General features: G+C 42.7%; 1 protein-coding gene across 6 annotated transcripts in view; it reads left to right on the top strand.

Annotated features, from left to right (window-relative positions):
- raraa (retinoic acid receptor, alpha a) overlaps nt 1-21,646 on the top strand; it is a 150,198-nt gene extending 128,552 nt beyond the window's left edge. For all 6 annotated transcript variants that reach the window (XM_020651400.3, XM_065949816.1, XM_020651399.3 and 3 more), the window contains 7 exons: nt 3,934-4,082; nt 11,234-11,375; nt 17,415-17,575; nt 17,671-17,847; nt 17,962-18,166; nt 18,819-18,977; nt 19,115-21,646. In XM_020651400.3, coding sequence (XP_020507056.1) covers nt 3,934-4,082; nt 11,234-11,375; nt 17,415-17,575; nt 17,671-17,847; nt 17,962-18,166; nt 18,819-18,977; nt 19,115-19,311 — 1,190 coding nt within the window. In that variant the 3' untranslated portion in view covers nt 19,312-21,646. The remainder of the gene's footprint in view (nt 1-3,933; nt 4,083-11,233; nt 11,376-17,414; nt 17,576-17,670; nt 17,848-17,961; nt 18,167-18,818; nt 18,978-19,114) is intronic.
- Nucleotides 21,647-23,388: the final 1,742 nt, after the last annotated feature.

Genomic DNA, 23,388 nt, shown 5'->3' with positions numbered 1-23,388 from the left:
TTTAATGCCTTGTAGGTGTCAGACAAGGTGATTTACAGCATGCAGACTGGAAGAGAAAAGATACATGGTGGATCATGATGATACATTTAGACAGTTAGAAGAGAGCTGGATGATTTCTAGAAGTGACAGAATACATAAAAACATAATCAGCAAGAGATTAGACATAACATTTTGTCCACAGGTGTCAAAATGATTGAAACTTAATTCAAGTTCCTCATAGTAGCTTTAAATTCAACCTGCTGTTAAATGGACTTTATCTGTTCAGTGCTTCAGTGTCAGGTTTGTTTTCTGCAGGTCACACCTGACAGCAGCACTTTTTATCCCCGTTTCTTGGACTGGTCCAACAACATGCTCGATTGTATTCTCCAATATGTCTTTGGTTAACAATAACAGCAGTGGCCATATGCTTTGTGTGGTTTGTGTTCCCCCCCCCTTTGCCGAAACACAATGGATACTTATCAGTTACTCTGTACTGTTTTCATTTAAACATTATTTTTGTGGCCGCTGGTTCCCGTGCCTGTATTCCAAAGCAAATCAGGCTGTTATTGTCTATTCATTCTAGCCCTCTCTTGGCTAAAGGAATGATATTCTAGCTGCAGCTCGAGTTTTAGTTACTGAGCCGACTTTGCGGGCTCAGGAGGGGCTCCGGCTCCGGCCTGGAAAACTTTGCCAGACACAGAAGTTTCCAGCGCTAACATGTTGCAAAGGATATCGAGGGAAAGCTCTCCAGGCGAGCATGAGTCAGTTCTTCCAGTGTTTGTGCGTAGGATTTCGTGGGTCACACAATAGGCGGGCTTGTGGTATGGTCGGTGTTGATCAGATGCAGGCTGGTGTTGAATAATGCCTGGGTGAGGGCTGTTGAAGAGCTAAGTAGATCTGTCCTCTCTGCCTTTCTGTCCACAGGCCTGCCATTGTTTTGCTCCATGCCTCGGCTTGACAAGGCTCCAGAAGCCAGCCATTGTATTTAATTACAGTCGCCAGCCCCCTCACAGACTCTGGTCCTTGTGTCCCAGATTTCCAATGGGTGCTCTCATTAAGACTGTGTGTATTTATGTGTGTGTGTGTCTGACCCACAAGGCTTTTTTAATGGCTTTAGGAAAACCCTTCGCCTGGGTAAATGTAAGCATGGGTAGTGTTTTTATGTGTATGTGTGCCCAAGTGGGTGGCACATCTGTTTGTCTATGCATTTCTAATGAAGTCAGCTGGATGAACAGCTCTGCGGCAACACTAATAACGCAGGCCTCTAATCACTCCACGTCAACAGAGGCAGAAGAGCGCAGAAAACCGTGAATGGTTTTGTGCTAATGAGAAAATATGCCATGTTACGTAAGGGCCGCTCTATTTAAGTTTAATTTGTTTGACAAGAGTGTGGTGACTGCAATGCCCAGTGGTGTGGGCAAAGATGGCCTTAATGACATCAATATGATCGCAATAAGAAACAAGAGGACAAATTCTCGTCCTTGCCTGCAGTGGTTGTTTCTGAAAAAGTTTCCTTACTTTTACCTTCAGAAACAGTAGAAACGTGTATTGTTTCTGCTGGAAAATTGTAAGATTCTTTTGATAATGAGCATCAAATTCTGTGCACTGTTTTCCCTTAAGAGAGTCTAGAATCTAAAACAGGAGGAAGGAACATGATTGAAGTAATACAGTCCCTCCTCTCTGTGTGCATACCACTTTTATCACTTCATCTGTTTTGTATTTTGTCTGTTTTTTGCTCACACACACCTCTGTCTCTCCTGCGTCTTCATGGCCTATGCTTACCCCCCTTCATCTTCACCCTACATAATTATTCCTTCTTTCTCATGATAGTCTTTTTGCAAAAGAAACCCTGGTTCAATAAACAACCCCCCCCCCCCCCCCCAATACCCCCAAGGGAAATAGTACAAGTATTTCACCTTTTATTTTTAAGTTTCTTGCATCCTTAAACCCATATTGAGCCATTTAGTGAGCATCAACGGTGTCTGCTCTGCTGGTGTGAGGTTAGCAGCATATGACATCCAGGCAGCTCATAAATGGGGTGTCTTCATAACCCTGGAGTGATTGGGTGTCACTGTTTTGTGTTGCAATGTGAGCTTCATTGCTGTTCAGCTTAACTGTCCCCGTCACCTGAAACTCCCTTGGATTGGCTGTGAGATAACACACACGAAAGCTTTGGAGAAGCTAGATTTTTTTTGTGTATGCTGCTTGTGTTTGTTTTTTTATTTACCAGGACATGTGGAACATATCTGGGCTTCAGGTTGGTTTATTTTGGTTGTTCTGAATGTAATCTTCTTCTGCACCATCTGCTGTGTGGAGATTGGCAAACTGAGACCCGCACTCAGACTCTATAAAAGGATATGAAATGGTGAGAGAGAGAGAGAGAGAAAGTTGATCCTCGCTTTATATCACACAATGTGCAGTGTGATTGTGTCGTCACGTGGAGCATCTTCCCAGCTGTACTACGGGCCTGCTGAACCGTCCCACTCTGTTAAATATAGATGGCTTATTTACACTCCAGCACTGAGCTGCAGGCAGCTTCTGAGCTGTTTGATCCAACCTTTAGTAGAGGATGCTGGGAGAGCAACAGGGCTACAAAATGCAACTCATGCATGCAACAATTACCAGTATGGATATGTATAACAGCAGAAGAATTTAAACCAATGTTCATGTTAATCTTCAAATAGTTTCTGGATGTCAAGTCTCATGTTGTTGGCATGAGTATAAAAAAAACTTATGCAGCACACATGCTGGCTGAGAAAGCTAGCTCATTTGCAAACAAGGATTATTCACTTAGACCATCAGCCACTGGCCACAGGGTGCAGGTCTCTGCTGTGAAAGTGTGTTTTTGATTGTGTTGATTAAAGCCCCATGTTTTGTAACACACAGGATATTGAGGTCAAAGTCCAATACATATTGCACGAAGGCAACAGCAGGTTACTTCCTCAAAACCCGGGACTACTGTGTTTACCATGTAAGGCACATCAAAATATGGGCGCTTACAAAGCGCTCACAAGTTGTTTGGTTTGTCATATTAGTTCTTATTGGATGAGTGTTCCCAGCCCCTCTTTTGTTTACTAGTCTCATATTGAAGAAGACAGAATGAGGTGTGTGTGCTGGGTTGAAATAGGATAAACAAGTTACGCAGGAGCCTGTCCTGCAAGATCAGAAGCACAAAGAAATGATGCTTTACCTTGTTTTCAGTATATGTAGCTCTTTATTGGTACAGTGTGACCTTTATCCTTATATACTTTCAAGCATTCAGACTTAAAACAGCACAATTTAAATGCACAACTTCAGGCCGTATATCAGAGGAGAGAACCTTTCTTTGAACCCTGCAAGAGGAGCCGCTTTTGGCTGTTACACACACGCACACACGCACACACAACAGCAGCCGTAATGTAAGCAGTAAATAAGAACATTCTGCAGAGGCTGTTGTCTTTGCTGCTTTGTGTGTGTGTGTGTGTGTGTGTGTGTGTGTGTGTGTGTGTGTGTGTGTGTGTGTGTGTGTGTGTGTGTGTGTGTGTGTGTGTGTGTGTGTGTGTGTGTGTGTGTGTGTGTGTGTGTGTGTGTGTGTGTGTGTGTGTGTGTGTGTGTGTGTGTGTGTGTGTGTGTGTGTGTGTGTGTGTGTGTGTGTGTGTGTGTGTGAGACAAAGTGTTCTTTGAAGACATTTCTTTCCTCTGGTGGATCAAGTACAATACCACAGATGAAGAAGTAGTCCATGCACTTGCAGTGTTTTTATTTAACACATTAGAACAAGAATAAGTTTCCCTTCTGGTGATTTGTATCGGAGAGAGAGGAATCTGTCTGGAGTGAGTGTGAGTGTGTGTGTGAGTGTAATCCTGAGATGTTCTGTTTATCCCACTGATATCGATTAATGCTGCATGTCTGTCTGTGCTCCATCTGATAACGTTCCCTCTAACCCTCCTGTTGTTGCCCTCTTTCTCTCTCCACAGCGATAGAGACCCAGAGTACCAGCTCAGAGGAGATAGTGCCAAGCCCGCCCTCGCCTCCCCCGCCGCCCCGCGTCTACAAGCCCTGCTTTGTGTGCCAGGATAAGTCCTCGGGGTACCACTATGGTGTCAGCGCCTGTGAGGGCTGCAAGGTGAGACTCCTGGCCTTCCTCTGAAAATTGCCAAGCAAGCAAGATGTTCATCAATCCTCTAACCTTCATGTGATTCATGTTGGGGAAAAAAATGAGTACACTCATGCTTCCACAGCCTGAGATGAGATGATAAAAAAAATTATTCGGCCCGTCGTTTGGAGAATTTCACATCCGTTTGTGTTTTTCACTGTTTAATAGTGGAACATAACATTGGAAATGCGCCAAAATTGACTTCTTTTACTGGCTTTATTACTTTGTGCTTTATTCAAACAATAATTCGAGGGAGTGCTGTTGTACTGAATATAAGCACTCAAGGAAGCTTCTTTGTAAATTATTTAATTGTTTAGAGCTTATGATTATATATTGATCTTCATACTCAAAAGATATGGATGAGTTAGAATAGTCTCTTTCAACACTTAAAAACTGCAAACATATCTGCACCCATTGTAAAACAAGATAACGTATATGATTTACCTGACGGTTATCATCGTCAGGTGTACATTATGTGCAACTCAATCTTCTGCAGAGTGTTGTTGCTGCTCGTATCAGTTTTGCTGACGTGCCCACATTCAGCTGTCTGTTATCAATATCAGTCGAGTTACACAGGTGCTGAAGAGGCCACATAACCCCCATCTGCTCTGTTATCAGTAGATGGTTATGGAGCTCATGCATGCATACATGCTCTCATGTTAGAGTGAGCGCACAGTCTTCATTATCTGGCTCCCCCCAAGGCGAGGAGCTAAAGTTGTGTAAGCTCACAGGACGATAGAGATAAAGAGGAGGAGGGATCTGTGGAATCTCATGTAACATTACTGCCAGGTGAGATTCTAGTATCTCCATAAAATCTTCTTTTTCTTTTGGCAATCTTGAAGAACCCAAGTAGGGTTTCCTAAGTTGTAGTGTCTTAACCAAAACCAGAGAATTGAAATCAACATTGAATGGTTTTTCTCATAACAACATTTCTGTGTGTAGCAAGAGGAGAACAGGGAGTGGTTTGATGAATGCAGGCAGGGTGGTGCTGTTTGTGACAGGTGCCCGCTAGACCCTTTGAGTTATTGACTGTTCAGCCAATACTGTGTTTGTTTCCATATGTGCAGAGGGAAGGGGGTGGAGCAGAGAGGAAAAGAGCATGCTGAAAAGGGGGGAGGCAGTAGCAGTGAAAAACCAAAAAAAAAGGTATACAAGGGAGGCCAGGAGCTCAGGGGAATGTAGAAATCCAGACAAAATGGTACAAAGATGGCAGGGACTGCAGGGAGCAAGAGAGCAGCCTGAACTCTGAGAGGCATGAAAAAAAGCTCGAAAGAGAGAAGTGGGGATGGCTGGAGGGGCAGCAGATTAGGGGGACTGGGTACAGGGGCCACAGCTGAACTCACTGACACGACAAGAAAAGACGGTCAGTGCATCAGAGCACGAGGGGGGGAAGGGAAAAATGACTGAAGAATGCATTGGGAGGGGAGCACAGAGGAACTAGGAGTCTTAGACACATAAATAGGCAGATTGCTTTGTGTGAGTTCTCCCAGAAAGCAATAAAGTATATACCAAAATATATATTTGTATGCAGTGTGCACCACAGTTTGATACAACTGACAAGGGTATCGGGCAATTTGGAAAACAGACAGTCAATGCCTTTTTCATGAGCATGTTAATGTTAAACAGACAGTTTAACGAGGCAGTTTTTTCTTACCACTGTAACTTTTGCTGCTTCGCTAAAGTGCTCATGATGGCTAGGCCGGGTCTTTGTAACATAGTAATAAGTAAGGTCTTTTTACCTGCTTTTTGTAACATAACAATAAGTAAGGTCTTTTACCTGCTCTTTGTAACATAACAATAAGTAAGGTCTTTTACCTGCTCTTTGTAACATAACAATAAGTAAGGTCTTTTTACCTGCTCTTTTGTAATGTTAACAGACAAAGAGTAAGGTCTTTTACCTGCTTTTTGTAAAGTGTCTTGAGATAACACTTGTTATGAGTTGACGCTATAAAAATAAAATTGAATTGAATTGAAATAAAAAACATTACTCTTTAACAGAAATCCTCAGAGGGCTCCAATGAAACTGAACCTGCTTTACAGCTGGAAAAAAAATCACTGCTGAATTTGCTGCTGCAATGGTCCTGTGGATTAATAAAAAAAAAGAGTTGAAGTTTTTTAGATTGACAGGAAATGTTTTTAAGAAAACATAACTGCTTGGACAAAAAAGAGAGGTGGGAAGATATGAAAAGAAGCAGCTGTATGAAAGAGAGAGAATCGTGTGTGTGTGTGTGTGTGTGTGTGTGTGTGTGATAGATAAGTAAGAAATGGTGCGTAGTTCCCCTTGTTTACATAATATTGTGCAGTATGTAATGCACACTTAGATATTGTTTTTTTCCTTATAGTTTAACACGATATTAAATGTTTCGTCTATATTATAAGACTTAAGCCTGCAACAAAATGTTTCCCAATTAATTCCAAATGTTTGCTGCGATATGCTCCTACCTAAATACACATTTTCGTTATTATTATTCTCAAGTTCATATTTTGTGCAAGTCCTAAATAAATGTCAAGGGTGTAAATCATGATAAATTATAGGATTTACAGATTATTTTATTTTATGCACAAGTAGTTAGTTTGATGCTAACCCCTTAGATTCTAGCCCTATGTGTGTCCATGTTTTTCTGTTTGCATGTTTGAAACCACAAAGGGTTTGCAGCTGCTCTGCAGCTCTTTTAAGCCCCCTACTACTTTATTGTGTCCATTTAATATGTCTCCCCATAGTCTAATAGTGTCTGATTAAATGGGGTAATAAGTTTATTAATAAGGCTAAATCTCAGCTCCCAGTGAGAGTGTGTCTGAGCGTGTGTGTCTGAGTGTGTGTGTGTGTCTGAGTGTGTGTGTGTGTGTGTGTGTCTGAGTGTGTGTGTGTGTGTCTGAGTGTGTGTGTGTGTGTGTGTGTCTGAGTGTGTGTGTGTGTGTCTGAGTGTGTGTGTGTGTGTGTGTGTGTGTGTGCGTGTGTGTGTGTGTGTGTGTCTGAGTGTGTGTGTGTGTGTGTGTGTGTGTGTGTGTGTGCGTGTGTGTGTGTGTGCGTGTGCGTGCGTGCCTGCCTGTCTGTCTGACTGACTGACTGAGTGCGCGCGTGTGTGTGTGTCTGAGTGCGCGTGTGTGTGTGGATGTTTGGTAGTGTTAACCAATATAAAAATATGGGTCTCTTGTCTGTGGTTAGTGTCAGTGTGTGTGTGTCCCACTGTCTTAAGCAGAGGCAGCAGTTTTGTAGTTTAAGTGGTCACCTGCTTTTTTGCAAACAGAGTTTGGGGTTGATGAATAAGCAGTTTATTGTTGGCGTAGTGGTGTAGTTGAAATGAAAACAAAAAGACATGCCATACATTCAATGAAATACTGATCCCTAATTTGGAGGTTAAACGTAGAACATATGAAGCAAGTCCATCTTAAGTTTATCATTCCTGATTTTTTTTTATAGAAAATATATAAATAAAGCAATCTTATGTATAACATGCAAGTGTGTGCAATCTGTACTCTGTTCTTTAGGTACTACTGTGTGACAAAAACTCAATAAGTCATCTAGTTTTTAAAGATCCATCATAAAGAATGTTGATCAAACAACAACAGTATCCGGGGTTCAACAGTCCCCATCATCATCTAGTCCCACGTTTATTCGTCGTCTGTCTTCCCGCTCAACAGCCGCAGTGCTAATTGAAAAATTCAGGATGCCTTCTCCATATCTCTGACTTCAGAGGAGATGACTTGGCAGAGCACTCTCAATAATTCAGCACTACAGTCATGTGAATGTATATGGTTGTCTCCTCTGAGACTGGGGTAAGTTGAGGGTTAGCAGCAGCAGCTTTACTGCAGCACGTTGAACTACAAAGGCGTTTCCTCGGGGCTGCAACGAAACGGAGGAAACAGGAGGGGGATGTTGAGATGTGCTACTTGGAGAAAGCTTGTTCGTTTGTTGTTTGAGTTCTTGCGCTCGCACAAACTCTCCGGCGTTGCACTTCTTTTCCCCTCCAGATATTAACACTTACACATTAAATATGCATGCCCGCCCCCTCATGTTTATGTTTTTGTCTTGGAGGCATGGCAGCGAGAGGCAGGCAATCTCTCTACCTTGTTTCCGCCAGACCAAAATTCCCCAACCGCTGATTCCTGCAAGAATGTCCCCCTTATTTTGCTGTGTTTCCAAATTGCCCTCTCACCAAGCATCCGTCCTAGCTAATGTTTTGGCTTTAGCAATAGCCGAATCGTAAGGGAGTCAGAGGCACACTCACAGACACAGTGGGTGGCTGGGAACGCACTTTTAATCCGGGCACAGTGTGAAAGTCACGTAAGAGAGGATCCCTGTGCTTCCCCGTGAACTTGCCAACCCCAGACTTCCCTCTGCTTCCCTCGCTCTAATTTCCTCACACACACATAAAAACAAGAACACACTGACAAGCTCACACAATGCATGATAACGCACACAAGTCGGACAAGTTGCATATTTAAGAGCTCATGACACATGCAGTCATTTGTGTGCTCTCGCTGTATGCTCCTCTCTCCCCCCCCCCCCCCCCCCCCTCGCCCTGCACCCGCCGCTCTGAACACTGCAGGGTGGCTGACAGGCCTGCTGAGGGCTCTTGTCGCCAGGCGGATTAAGTGGTGATACAAAAAGAGGCTTAAGGGCCGCAGGAAGCAATGACTCCTAAAAGAAGGAGGGAGCGAGAGGGGGGGGAAGGGAGCAGGAACAATTGACTGGCCCACGAGCTGGCAGCAACAGCCAATCAGGAGGTGCTGTGAGAGGGCACCTGAGCCTCATGAAGTGAGGATGGAGTGGGTCAATCCCCTAGTGACACTGGGGTCAGGGTCAGGGCAGCGGCAGATCAAAGAGGACATGATACAAGCACACACAAAGACCACAGACTTATCCCTCAGCATCAGCAGCTAGAATCAACATTAAACTGTAAGCCTTGTTCTCTACGCTTTGTTGTTTGTGCATGCCTCACTCTTCTGCTGGGAGGTAGCAGGTCCAACTTTCTTGGCCCATCCTGTCGCGAGAGATACCAATAAGTCTGGTTCTACTTGGGGTTTCTTCCTGTGAGAAGGAAGTTTCCTTTGCCACTGTTGCAAAGTGCTTTCAAAGAGTGTCGGTAGACTGACACTATCTACATTTTCATGGGATAACTTGTATCATTAGACGTTCTATAAATAATGACTAATTGATTGAATTTGTAGGTGTGTTCTAGAGTTAGTGAGCCTTACATTTGTAGACTAGCAGGACTTTGATTTGGCTCTACCTGCCATGTAGAAAGCCTTTCATGTGTTACCCTGCTGGTACTTAGCTCAAACACACATGCAAACTGCTTACACTTCCTCTTCTTACTTCATTGGAAGCCTGAATCACTTCCGCTCTGTGGCGGTGCATAGGAGATGTGAGAGGAGCCTGGTGATCTGGGGAAGGACAGACTGCGGGTTTAGGTCCACCGGCCATCTGTCGGCTAGCAGAGCTAATCCCTAAGCAAGGGATGGGGCTCCCTGGCAGCTACCCCGCCACACAACACTGAACCACTCCATGCTCCGCCCTGCCTCCTTCTCTCTAGATTGCCCCACCCTCCCTCCCAGGCTCCCAAAGCATAACCCATATCCCACTGAGCCCCATCAATACAGACATTGACCTGTATCACATTTGTTCGAGCCCTGCTTTCTGAGAACTCAGTCAGTTGTGGCTAATGTGCATTAACCTCTTTTTATCTTTTTGACACTCGAATGATGCTTTAGCAATAAGGCCACAGAGGTTAGCATTGATTTTATTGGGGATGTATGGTGTGTTAAGGAGAGTAAAAGTTGTGATGCATGCCTTTTTAACTGTTTCGATGTTGTAGGCTCTGTCTAAGATGCATTCAGAGGCCTCTTGCAATCGCAAAATCACAGAATATAGATAGAAATCAGAATCAGGGTTTATTGCCAAGTACATTTACACATAGAAGGAATTTGACTTGGTGTATTGGTGCTAAACAATTAACAAGGAAATAAAGCAGAACTAGCAACAACTTAAATAATACAGTATAAGAAGATATTACAATATATAAAATAGAATTTAAAAATGTTAAATATAAAAAATAAAAAACACAAAATGTAGGAGCTGTGCAGTGGAATATATCCACAATATTTGGGATGATTTTGACACACCATAGACATATCTAAGATCTGTTCTTTTTTGTGTATCATCATTCTAAAACATAAAAAGGCTCTTCTTAGACTTTCTCCTCAGTTTATGACCATATATTGTGAGTGTAATTGATGCTTTTATTACTGATTAAGTTCCCTGGATGTATGTTGCACCTATCAGGGCTTTTCTCTGTGTCTGTGTCTTGCTCTATGTGATCAAAACAAAGACTATATATATATGACATTTCATCTATATGACTGAAGAGGAGCTTGTTATTATCATGTCTTCTTACTAAAGCACATGAACTGAATGTTCAATGTGCTCTTGCATGTCCTTTGATCCATTAAGATTGAAAAGGGAAATAGAAGAAAACAATCATTTATATTTTTTTGGTTACACAATGCTCTCAGCCTATGATCTCTCTTTCATTCTCTATTAATACACACTTGGCCTGGATCTAGAATTGCTTTTTTCCTGGCTGTGTAAACTAGGCCACGGTTACACAGCACCCAGTAACCCTGTGCCTTTTGCCCCAAAAGCCTTCGGGCGTAAAAAACCTCACAACAGTCTCTTTTGCAACATGGCTCACATGGATTTGGTTGAGGAGGTGGGCAGCCTCATGAGGTAGTGACAGACTATTAGACTCAGTCCAGTTTATGCCACAGAATAAGCTCTTTAAGGAATTAACTGTTTGGTGGTCTGATACCTTTGAAGTGTAGCTGCTTCTGGCCACTCTGGATGGGCAGCCTCCTTAATTTGATCAAGCAAGTAACCTAGGAGATTTTTGTAGTTTAGAAAAGGAGGAATAGATAGATAATTGGAAGTAGAGGTTATGGAGAAGATGACCAAAGCAAATGATAACAGCAGTAAAGGTGGCTCACAAACAAAAGTTAACTAAATTAGCAAATTAGCATTTTCTGCTTTATTTCTTATGCAGCCCCATTTCCCTTATCCAAATCTGCCACCAATCACTCTTCCTCTCTCTTCATCACATTTTCTCTTATCTGTCACACAGGGCTTCTTTCGGAGAAGCATCCAGAAAAACATGGTGTACACCTGCCACCGGGAGAAGAACTGCATCATCAACAAAGTCACCCGCAACCGCTGCCAGTACTGTCGGCTGCAGAAGTGCCTGGAAGTCGGGATGTCCAAGGAGTGTGAGTATTACAAAAAAAAAAGTGTTACCCAGAATGCTCTGCTCCCACGTGACTCCCAGGGCCAAGCGCAGATCTCATCATAGCCGTTAAATCCCAGAGGGGTTTAGTATGATTGTTACCACTGCAGGGAGTCTTAAGCTGCAGCTTTTGTTGACATTTGTTCGAATACTGACACTATAGCACACACACACACTCAGCTGTGTCTGTGATTGAAGTGCAAATGTTGAGCTTAATTTATTATGAATTTGATTTTGTCTTTCAAAAGGGAAATTAAAATCTGTTTTGTTTTTTTTAAGTCTTCCTACATGTATGCCCTTTAGATGATTTTTTTTGAGGTTTGCGTTCATGAGCGATAAAGGTTAGCCATGATGCAGGCTGGCAATAACAGTCAGGGTGTCGCCATGCTTGGCAGGCCCCTGTGATGAATATGTTCTCACCTGCCGAGAGTGAAAGAGCAGGCGTCTGCTCCCATCATCGCACCCCCGGGGTCTGTGTGAACACACACACTCACACACACATTCACGCAGGCAGCCAGACTTGATAGAGTAATTGGAAGAGGTGTGACCGCAGAGAGAGCTTACAGGCCAGTGGGGTTTTTACCTCAGCCCGATCACATGACACACTCTGTTACACTCACTCTCTATCAGTTTACACTCTGACAGAATGTGTGTGTGGGGCATTAATACTCATAAGTACACAAAAAAGAGGAAGTTGAGACACCTCACCTCCTCTCACAGCGCACACACACACCTGTTTAAGCTTGCATGAAGACAGCTCCGTCCCTCTCCGCCTCCTGTCTTCCCCGAGCTATTTACCTCATCTCTGTGCTACAGCGAGAGCAGGGAGCGCTCCCTGTGCTGCAGCACTGTGGCTTACAGTAAAAGAAGTTATCCTCTGAGCTCCTTACCTTTGAATGGGGCCATTAATCATGGTTAGAGGGATCACAGGCGTGCTCTTTCACACACAGACACACGGGCACAGACACACAGCGGGGGAATAGACTGGAGTTGGAGAGCCATCTAGTGGTGGAAAAGGTTAACTGCACAAGTTAAAGCAGCTCAAATTTGCCAAAGTGCAGTGATTGGAGGCTTGAAAAAATAATTCTAATACTTGGTGACCAAACTTCTCTGGGCTTGTTTTGGATAACTGTTCAGAAGTGATTTCTGGGTAGTGGTCACTTTGTGCAGAGCGTTCAGATTGCTCGCCCTGTGTCCTCAGCAGTGACTTTGGCTGGTGATGCTGGTCTGTGCTGGTGAGGGAGGACAGGCTGGCCATCTGGGGCCCACAGGGGGTCTCCGTGCCTCTCACGCACACAGACACAAGGGCACGCACATATAAATGCAAGCTTGTGCATAATTTCCAGCACACGCTCAAGTTATGCACATGCAAGGTGACAACCGCAAACTGGTATGAATGAATAAAAACTCTTTAACAGGAATACAGTCAGACAGCTCCACTTAAACACCATGCACACTCTGTCACAGAAACAACCACACATATACAGAAGGTAGACCCCCTGCTAGAGTCGGGGGGGACGTCTGGGTGACCTTGTGTCTGCCATCAGACAGCTCCAGACGACAGTGCCAGGCCTGCTGCCAGGTGGCGATGCCACGCAAGACGGCGTCACAAGGAGGGAGGGGGGGTGTTTGTAGCAAGTGAAAGGATACAAGGGAACGCCTGTAGGCAAAGAGCCACAGTAACATCAACCTGACAGGGTGTATTTAAACACAAAAAACAGAACTTGTGGCTGAAATTGAGGTTAACCTTAAGTTACTTATCGAGTAAGGAACATATTTGCAAGATTAAATTTGACTTAAGGAAGTATTGATTTTACGTCTGACCTAGTGCAGTGGTTCTCAACATGGGGGTATGGACCTGAATGGGGTCATGAGCCAACTCTGCAAGGTCACAAGATGAATAACATGTTGAAAGAAACAAAATTTAGCAATTAAAAATAAAATGTATCTTATTTAAGAAAATGAGACCTAATTTTACCTTTACGTGTCCATGGAAATATTCAATTAAGATTTTGTTTAATAAAATTGAAATGCTAATTATCTTACTGAATGTTAAGCTGTACATTTCAAATAAAGTGTTGTATGCCATAACTTAAAGGAAGAACATCCAAACAGGTTGAAAAACCCTGGAACATTATGCAGAATGTTATATATATTTATTTGAGGCCATATTAAGAGGAAATTTAATCTACAGTAACTTCATTCTGACTCTGACAACTCTCCACTCCGGTCTTCTTTGTGCATCGTATACTGGTAGTTCAGTTACATTATCTTGGTAACTTAATGTATTTTGCTGAGTTCACTACTTCCCTCCTTTTGTCACCCCCTCCTCCCCTTTTTTAGCTGACGTCACACAAAGCTATCGCTCACATGCTTCTTGAGGAAGGTGTTATTCAGTGAAAAAAGTAATAAAAGTAAAATAAGATGAAGCAATGAATGATGGAGAACAGCGCAGGGGGAGGATAACATCAGGCACAAAGGCAGGAGAGGAGAGAAAGATGAAGGCTGTGAGAGGAAAGAGTATTGAATCCTGTGTGAGTGAGAATGACAACGTGGAGTTGAGAGAGAAGACAGTGGGGTGGAGGGATGCTCGAGGAGAGACAGAGAGAGAGAGAGAGAGGGGGAGAAAGTTTCATCACTGTCGTCGGTGGCTCTGCGCTGCGAGCGGCGGGAGCAGGGGGAACATTGACATTTTTATCTTTCCATTGAATTTAATCTGTGTGATGGACGAGCTGCCAGTGCTTTAATTTTCCTCACACGAATTATCCCTGTCTGCCCACCTCACTCTGTCTTGTACACACACACACACACACACACACACACACACACACAGACTTACACAGCAAATACACACCCAAGCGCTAGCAGAAAATGTCTATTAACTGCACACTGCAGCTGAAATCCACTGTGAGGACAGATGATTGAGTGGTGTGTGTGTGTGTGTGTGTGTGTGTGTGTGTGTGTGTGTGTGTGTGTGTGTGTGTGTGTGTGTGTGTGTGTGTGTGTGTGTGTGTGTGTGTGTGTGTGTGTGTGTGTGTGTGTGTGTGTGTGTGTGTGTGTGTGTGTGTGTGTGTGTGTGTGAGAGAATGATGCTGTCGCTGTATTCTTTGCACGTTATGCACTGTCTCTTGTAAATCATTTTTATGTGATGAACACGTAACCGCAAACAATCCAGGATGCAAGTCCCCCCATTAGCATTCTGCTTCTCATAATGCATTTTGAAAGATGCATTGCTTGAAGTTAACATATGCACACACACACACACACACACACACACACACAAACACATGAAAATAATAAAAACAAGGCAGTATTTCTTTCATTTTCCCTCCTTCGCTACACCCCCACCCCCTCTCCCCCCACCCAGTTATTGCATGTGGCAATTCGCCATGACAGATCGCCAGTCTTGCCTAATAGTTCTTTAATGACTTCATTAAATTGTGTTGTGCAGCTTATGATTGTGCTGCCAATTTGTCAGCGTGGGTAATGTCCAGGCGCAAGGGATGCCCCACTTTTATTTGTGAATTAATTGGACATCGACTGTGCTGCGGTTCTCCGACCCCCCTCCCCATTGTGGCAGGCAGGACACAGATTCCCAATCAGACACACAAACAGGACCGGCCAAAAATATGTGCAGCAGCTTAAAACAGTTTTATGTGGAGTGTTTACATAAGGTCATAATTAGCTCATAAAAGTCAAAGAAAGTGGGAAGCATTTTACTGTTCTGCTTGTTTTCACTGACATGGTTATATGATTTATAACTTACTGTCAATGGATAGTGTGTATTTTATTTTTTATCTTTAAAGCCAAACATGAATTTACAGCACAAGAAAAGTCATTATTAAAAAAGAATAATATTATATTAATGTCATATTTTTTTTTTTTTGATTGCATATGTCATTATGTGCATGTTATGGTGACTCTCCATGTAATCCAGAAGGGTTAACTTGTCAAATGTTTTACTCTTATCATTTGCAGCTGTTCATTTCAAAGAGCATCCTTTTCATTGGGAGGGAAACACTAGACTTTCATTTGAACTAAGTTTCTTCTGATATTGATTCCAGTATGTGTTCAGACACTGATAGCAGTTTAAGTATGGGCCTGTGATGACACCTAAAATGCAGTATGGAGTATCGACTTCTTGCCCCAATGATCAGATACCAGCTGGCCTGAAAAATCAAACTTGTTTCAGGTCAGTTATTATGTGACAATAGACATAAAAGATGTGGTGCTAGCAGAGAGTTTGATTTAGGTATGAACTAGCAAAATGTCAACAGTGGTTTCTCCAGGATGAACATGTGTATCTTTCAATCCCTCTTGTATCTGAGGGGGAACTTACGTATCACCCGATACTCAAGTGCAGGTAGAGGAATCTGTTTCTGAGGGAAAAGGTGTTGGAAGATCTAATATTTAACCCAAAATGTTCTTTTTTGTATGTGAAAATATCTTGCAAATAAATAACAGAATATCTATTAGCTTGGTAGCATGGCTTTTTCTAAGGTTGGATTTAGTAAAGTTTTCTAGTAAACATACCTCTGGCTCTGTCTGAATGAAGACAAAACGTCTATTTACTGTTTCTCACTTCATGTCCTCGTGTGTTTAGCTGCCTACACCAGACAGCCATATGATTACGAATAAAATGCCAGCAAATCATACATCACTGTGCTCTTGCACAGCGGGGGCGTCTTCATTTCTTGTTGTGGAGAGCCGTGCTTAGCAATAACACGCTGCAGCATCAGACTTCCAGCCCCCTCCTTCCTCCTCCCCTCATGTTCTTCCAGGCAGGGAGGCCTGTCTGCGGGCTGATGGATGAGCAGCAGCACCGAGCGGTGCATCCCGCCCTGGCCCCAGGCCATGCCCCCTCTGTCACACACACTGATCTCCCATCAGCCCCTGTGCTCTCACCCTTAATGGTCAAGGTTAGGATTAAGACAGAGAAAATCTGATCTTGGGTCAGCGACTCCAGGTACCTGGAGGGGAGGTTGAGATTGAAGAAATGATAGAGATGAGTTAAGGAAAGTGGGATGATTTAAAGCATGAGAGATTGGATTCTGGAAAGGGAAAGATAGTGTGAAAGGAGAGGAAAGAGAAAGAGAGCGTTTTGTATAACCAACAGAGAGAGAGAGAGAATACTGGAAGGTTTTTTTTTCTGCTCCGGGCTCAGCAGCCGAGCCCTTTTAAAACCATTAGAGGCAGGATATTTGTCATATTATGTTATTAGATTAGCCGGGACCTCTAATGAAAGCTGTGGCAATTTGTCAGCCTTATGGATAGCTCCATCCACCACCACTATTTATCAACTGGCACCCCATCTCACCCAATCCACCCCCATACTCAACACACACACACACACACACACACACACACACACACACACACACACACACACACACACACACACAGCTAAACTGCACCCCCGTCTGGATAGGCCTGGAGAAATGGATGGAGTCTGTAATGGGATTCCAATGCTAAACATCCCGCCTAGTGTTTTTTGTCATTTGGGGTGAGCACACTATTCTGAGCCTGATCGCCCAGAGGGATACAGCGTTAGATTATTTCAAGGTCCCCCCCACCCCCCCCCCCCTTCTTGGACCGAGCTGTCTCACTACATTTATCTTAAAGCATGAGAGGAGAAGTGATGCTGCAGCTGCTGTTTGCTGCACATGGAGCATCCTCTCCTGCTGCTGCCTTGCCTTTGATCTTGATCTTAGTTTGCTTTGAGGTGGGGCGTATATGGAACATATGGAAAATTACAAAACTTTTTCTAGGAGTTTTTTCACAGATTAAATTGGCTGATGAAGGCCACATATGTTTGGTTTTCACTGCAGGTTCTTCCCTATAAAGTGATTGTATCATTAATCGATGATGTAATGGTTTCACATTAAAGCTGAAATGCGGTCTGTAGTGCTCTATTTAAAGTAATGCAAGCTCACACTTAAAGCCTGCCAGTAGCTGAAGTCTGTTACCTAATCCAAAAGTTTCAGTCACACAAACTAATCCTCTTTGCCTCTCCTCCCTGCAGCGGTGAGGAACGACCGGAACAAGAAGAAAAAGGATGAGAAGAAGCAGGAGTGCACGGAGAGCTACGTGCTGAGTGCCGACACAGAGCAGATGATCGACAGGGTTCGCAAGGCACACAAGGAAACTTTCCCGTCACTCTGCCAGCTGGGAAAATACACTACAGTAAGCAGCAAAAACAAACGCTTCGTTTGGTCAACTTTTACCTGCTGCACTCGTATCCAACTGAATCTTGATATATACTGCTCCTCTCCTTTCAGACTAATAGCTCAGAACGACGTGTTTCTCTGGACGTAGACCTGTGGGACAAGTTCAGTGAACTCTCCACCAAGTGCATCATAAAGACGGTGGAGTTTGCTAAGCAGCTGCCAGGTTTCACAACGCTCACCATCGCTGACCAGATCACCCTGCTCAAAGCCGCCTGTCTGGACATCTTGGTGAGAACAACCTCCATCAGCCCAGTCATTTTTTAAAGACTTGAAGATGTGGCTCTACCAAATATTATCCAGGTTAAAACGTAATAACCCTTTTTTTGTCTTTGCTCTATCCAGATACTCCGGATCTGTACGCGCTACACACCGGAGCAGGACACCATGACTTTCTCAGATGGACTCACGCTAAACCGAACTCAGATGCACAACGCAGGCTTTGGCCCCCTCACAGATCTGGTTTTTGCCTTTGCCAACCAGCTCCTTCCTCTGGAGATGGATGATGCAGAGACGGGGCTACTCAGTGCCATCTGTTTGCTGTGTGGAGGTATGAAAAGAATGTCCCACTAAACATCTCCTCTGAATGTGATGGTCTGAAAATGCCCCAAACTGTTCAATAAAATCATAGACTGGGTGAAACACAGTGTTAATCTTGTAAACGTAATGTTGACGAAGGTCTTTTTAAATTAGTCAACTATGAAGATGACGAGACCAAACTCCACTATTTGACGATTTGATGAATAATATTACTTCATCATCTAATTGACAAAAATGTGACGAAACAAAAACAAGGATTATCACTTACCCCCTCAGCTGTTCTAAAATCATTGTAAAGCACAGCAGACTTCATCAAAGGTGTGTGTGTGTGGTGAGTGCAACAACCCTGGAGCTTCTGATAATCAAAATAAAAGCTTGCGTCTGATTTTGTTGACTAAAATATCTTCTATTTTCATCAACTAAAATTATGTGCAATTTTAGTCAGTGACTAATTTTCTAAATTAAATCAATAACAAATGACTAATATCTGACTAAATATAAAGGACATTTTTGTCAGGAGACTATGACTAAATTAGAAAATGGTGTGAAGATTAACACTGGTGAAATAGCACTAGAGTGACTCTGCTTTTATCTCTGTTTGAGCCCCATCTAGTGGCTAACTGTTATTATTGTCACATTGTTTCTGTACTCTGTGTCCACAGATCGTCAGGACTTGGAGCAAGCGGAGAAGGTGGACGTCCTGCAGGAGCCGCTTCTGGAGGCGCTGAAGATTTATGTAAGGAGGAGGAGACCCCACAAACCGCACATGTTCCCCAAGATGCTCATGAAGATCACTGATCTAAGAAGCATCAGTGCTAAAGGTCTGTTCCCCACACTACTGACTTTTAATTTTCCATTACAGATCGTGTTCTGATGACTTATATTGTCAGACAGTAATCAAAGCCTCTGTAAACTTTGATTTCAAATAACGTCGATCTTTTGACATTCTTTTCTGCAGGAGCTGAGCGTGTCATCACCCTGAAGATGGAGATCCCTGGCTCCATGCCGCCTCTTATCCAGGAGATGCTGGAGAACTCAGAAGGTCTGGAAAGCGGGGCAGCAGGTGGCCGGCCCAGCGGCGCCCCTCCAGGCAGCTGCAGCCCCAGTCTGTCACCGAGCTCTGCCCAAAGCAGTCCAGCCACACAATCGCCGTGATAACGGCCCCTCTTTTTATTTTTCCACACAATGCTCTCTGCCTCCTTCCTTGACGTTTCTACGGGGGGGGGGGGGGGGGGGGGGGGGGGGGGGGGGTTGTGAAGGAGGCGAAGGAGGGGGGAGTTTGAACCTGAACCTTTAACCTTCTCCTCTCCTACGACACAAACCCCACCTCCTGATCTGCTTCTCCTCACTCTAGAGCTTTGTGCTGATGTGAGGGGAGGTGAGGCTGAGGCAGGATAGGGGGACCTGGATGCCACCAAGAGACCACACGGAAAACACTGCTGATGACTCCTCCTCCTCCTCATCCCCTCCCCTGCTCCTCCCTTCTTCTCCAACAGACTCAAGAGAGAGCGGGTGGAGCACTATAGGATGGATGTATGAACAAGGACAAATGCATACAGATTGACTTGACCAACACCAGACACTTTTTTTGTTGTTCTCTGAGGCAGACTGCAAGCTTGGGACTCGTCAAAAGACCCCCCCCCCCCCCCTTCAAAGACTCTGGGTCTTTTCTCTTTTTCCAACTTCAAAAAAACAGATTTCGTACAGAAGATATATAAATATATATAGAAAGATAAGGAACTATTGTGATTGACATGTCCAGAGCGGAGCTACAGGTCGACATGAGGATATGTTTTCTGAGATTATTACTTGTTGTACTCCTTCACTGTTTCAATCTTTTCATACACATCGAGAGTATTGAGAGAGACGTTTCAGTTTTATCACATTTGTACATTATTCTAATGAACATAAAGCGAAAGATGTTTCTCTACACATGCAAACACATGCAGACAAAAACACACAGACACACAGACACACACACACACACAGACACACACACACACACGCACACACACACACACACACACACACACACACACACACAAACGTGCACAGAAAACAAGTTGCAATGAATATCACCGACTATTCCAGGTTGGATTTGTTTTCCTTTTTTCTTTTTCTTTTTTTTTTGCTTCCAAGAGAATGGAAAAAAATGATTGTATGAACTTGGTTGTATAATATGGTCACAGGTCCTTTCAAGAAATCAAATTAATGAAGATTCATTATTAAGGTGTATTTTAAGTAGCCTTTGAGTTTGTGTATATAAGCTGTATTCATTTCTTTAAAACTATGAAGAGTTTTAGGCTTCACCTGATTTTTTTTTTTTTTTAAGAATACCTTTTATGTGTTTTGTTTATAGGTTTGTGATGCAAGCAAAGACTTTTATGAGCACATTTTACTGAAGGAAGGTCTTTCATGTTTTGTGTCCTACTAAATACTGAACAGACCCTTAACCAATCACTGGCTGTTCAGGATGTGGCTTTCACAAACGATTTCAACCTTTCCCTCCCCTCCCCTGTCTTCACTTTTAAAAACCTGTTTTTTAAGAACAGTAGATAACAAAGTAGCACTCCAGTCGGGGCATAGCTTTTTTTTGGCAATGTAGCAGAAAGAGATGGTGGAAAATGGTTCAAGTGAGCAAACCAGCTTCAAAGAGTTAAAATGTGAAGAATGGTGTACACACACACACACTGTATTAAACACGAGAGTCTCTGTATTCTCTGAATGGATCGATAAACTACAGTGGATGAGAAAGGACTAGAATGTAGTGATCTCCCTCCGCTCCGTCAGACAACGAAGGTCTGTAACGTTTGTCAACCAAACCCTCACAAATCTCCCCCAGAAACCTGTGGTAAAAACAACTATGTGACTTTTTTGCCGAATACAGAGTAAACCTCACCCTGTGACTCACTTTTACGCCAAAACGCCTTCACCGCTAAAACACACACGTCATCCAAACCATCGTTACTGTACACACGCCAATGTCTCAGGAAGGAATCATTTTGTGTGCTTGGCCTGTTCTTTGTATTTGTTCTGTGCTGCACCTCCTACCCCTCCTTTCACAGATGCACACACACACACACACACACATACACACACACTTCTGCTACTGAGCCCCTGAATTTTTTTCTTCAGTCACTTCATTTTGTTAAAACCTGGCAGACCAGGAATTGTGCAAGAGAGACCCCGACCCTGACCCCCTGCAGACGTAACGACATAGGATGCCAGTGTGGAGTCTCTCTAAGTCGTTCATGTGTTTGTTTTTATTTGTACGGTCAAAGCTGCTTTTCATCATTTACAGTAGGACTTCACCTGTCCAGAACAGCGCACAACGTTTTCCCTCCACGGCTAATCTGGAATAGCAACAGACACAGCGTCAGTTTGAGAAGTATGGAATATGTTGCAATTTTTGTCAAGATTATCAAGCGACTTTGGAAAAAAAGAAAACAACAAAAAAAGATAAAAAAATAAAACCAACATTTAATAATTATTAATTGTGTCTGTGTTGTTCATTTGTGTCATTATTTCCATTCTCTCCACAGGGATCTCTACCAAATCTACCTCATTTACAAATAAAGTGGCCTTACCTTACGTTAGGGATGTTCTCTGTTGACTTGCATGCATCATAAATGTGGAAAGAAGAAGTTGAGGGAGAATCAGAAGTCCTCTACTTCTTGTGGATTTAGATCATTTAAAAAATGATAGCTAACAGGGGATCACATAACACTGACTATTTTAATTACCGGTATGTTGCTTATTTACCATCAGCCACTATAAAATACTTAAGAATACTTAAGAATCCTGACAATGCAAAAGTTTACAAGGTAACTTTAATAAGGAAATTACATTTTCTTCCTCTTACAAGTTGAAATTATTTGCAGTGAAACACAGTTGTGCAAAAAACATTCCTCTCCAGTATTTTGCAGCTACCTTGTGTTGTTTGCACCAAGGTTAATTGGGGTTATGAGTAGACCTTGTATGAAGTATTGTATAACAGACACTTCAGAGTGAGTTAACTGTATGTTCAAACCATTTCCATTTGATGTCACTTGTTGCTGTTCAGGAAATTAATATCAGATTTAAAAATAAAGAAAATAATAATATAATGAAAATTACATCTATTTGAAAATCACATTATCCACAACAGGCAAGGTCAGACTGAAGAGATTTCTGTTTGAAGGTCAACTTTCAAATATAAAAGCCTGTGGTTTACACCAAGATCAGATAGTCACAGTTAAGTGGAGAAAATCTGTAGCCTACCTGAATTCAGGCCTATAATGTTTAGCTTCCAAACTAACACCCAACATCAATTATTTACCACCAACATTGTTGCGTCCTGGAAGGATATACTGTGTCTTTTAAATCTGAAATTGCCTCTGAAACAAGCTTCAAAAAATGTAAATTAAATTATCAGAGCTCAATCATTTGTTAATAATCATAATAAAATAGCATAAATGTGTGCCTGTAAGTAAAAAAATACATTGATTATGTCTCTTATACATTTAGGTGTTTCAGAAATCAAGAAATTAAACCAGATGGGCTAAAGGTAGCCTAATATTCATAATATTTACTGCAATAATCTTAATTGCTCTTTTGAAAAGTGTCTTTTACTAAAAGTATAATAATGGCAACTGAGTGATGTGATCCCTAGTACCCAATAACCCCAGGTGACAATCTACATGTAATGTAGTCGTGTTCTTTTTTGGAAAACCCTTTGATTCTGACTGATTATGTTTTTACGACGGAGGATTAGGGCATCGTTAATTTTTTTTTTTTTTGAGTAGTAAATTAATGGGCCCTAATCCTTATTTTTTTTTCATCATTAGAAATCTTAAAACGTGATAGCGCTGTCCTGACTCTGGAAACGCTTTCCTGTACGATGCCCCGCCCTCTTGTAGAGACTGTGACGTTGCAACCAATCAAAACCCTTCGCGCGGAATTTCAAACATTTTCAAATCAACTTCCCTTTACCGAAGTGAGATTGTTCCGCCCAATTTGTAAACAAAATAGTCCCTTTATGAAATGAAAGTGAAAAATGATTCGACAGACACAAATCAGTGCGTATATAGAAAGAAATACATGTATCGAAAACATATAGTGTATAAATACACATGCAAAATTACGTTTTTATCGTATATATTTATTTTAGGTTAGTTAGGTCTGTGCATTGCGGCGTAGTGATACGACGGCATCTCTGGGAGAAGCGAGAGGCGACAAGTTAGTGACGGCTGT

The sequence above is a fragment of the Labrus bergylta genome, chromosome 21, assembly GCF_963930695.1.
Source record: "Labrus bergylta chromosome 21, fLabBer1.1, whole genome shotgun sequence".
NCBI classification, from domain to species: domain Eukaryota; kingdom Metazoa; phylum Chordata; class Actinopteri; order Labriformes; family Labridae; genus Labrus; species Labrus bergylta.
The sequence above is the reverse complement of the archived record's forward strand: the minus strand, read 5'-3'. Positions and strand labels throughout refer to the sequence as shown.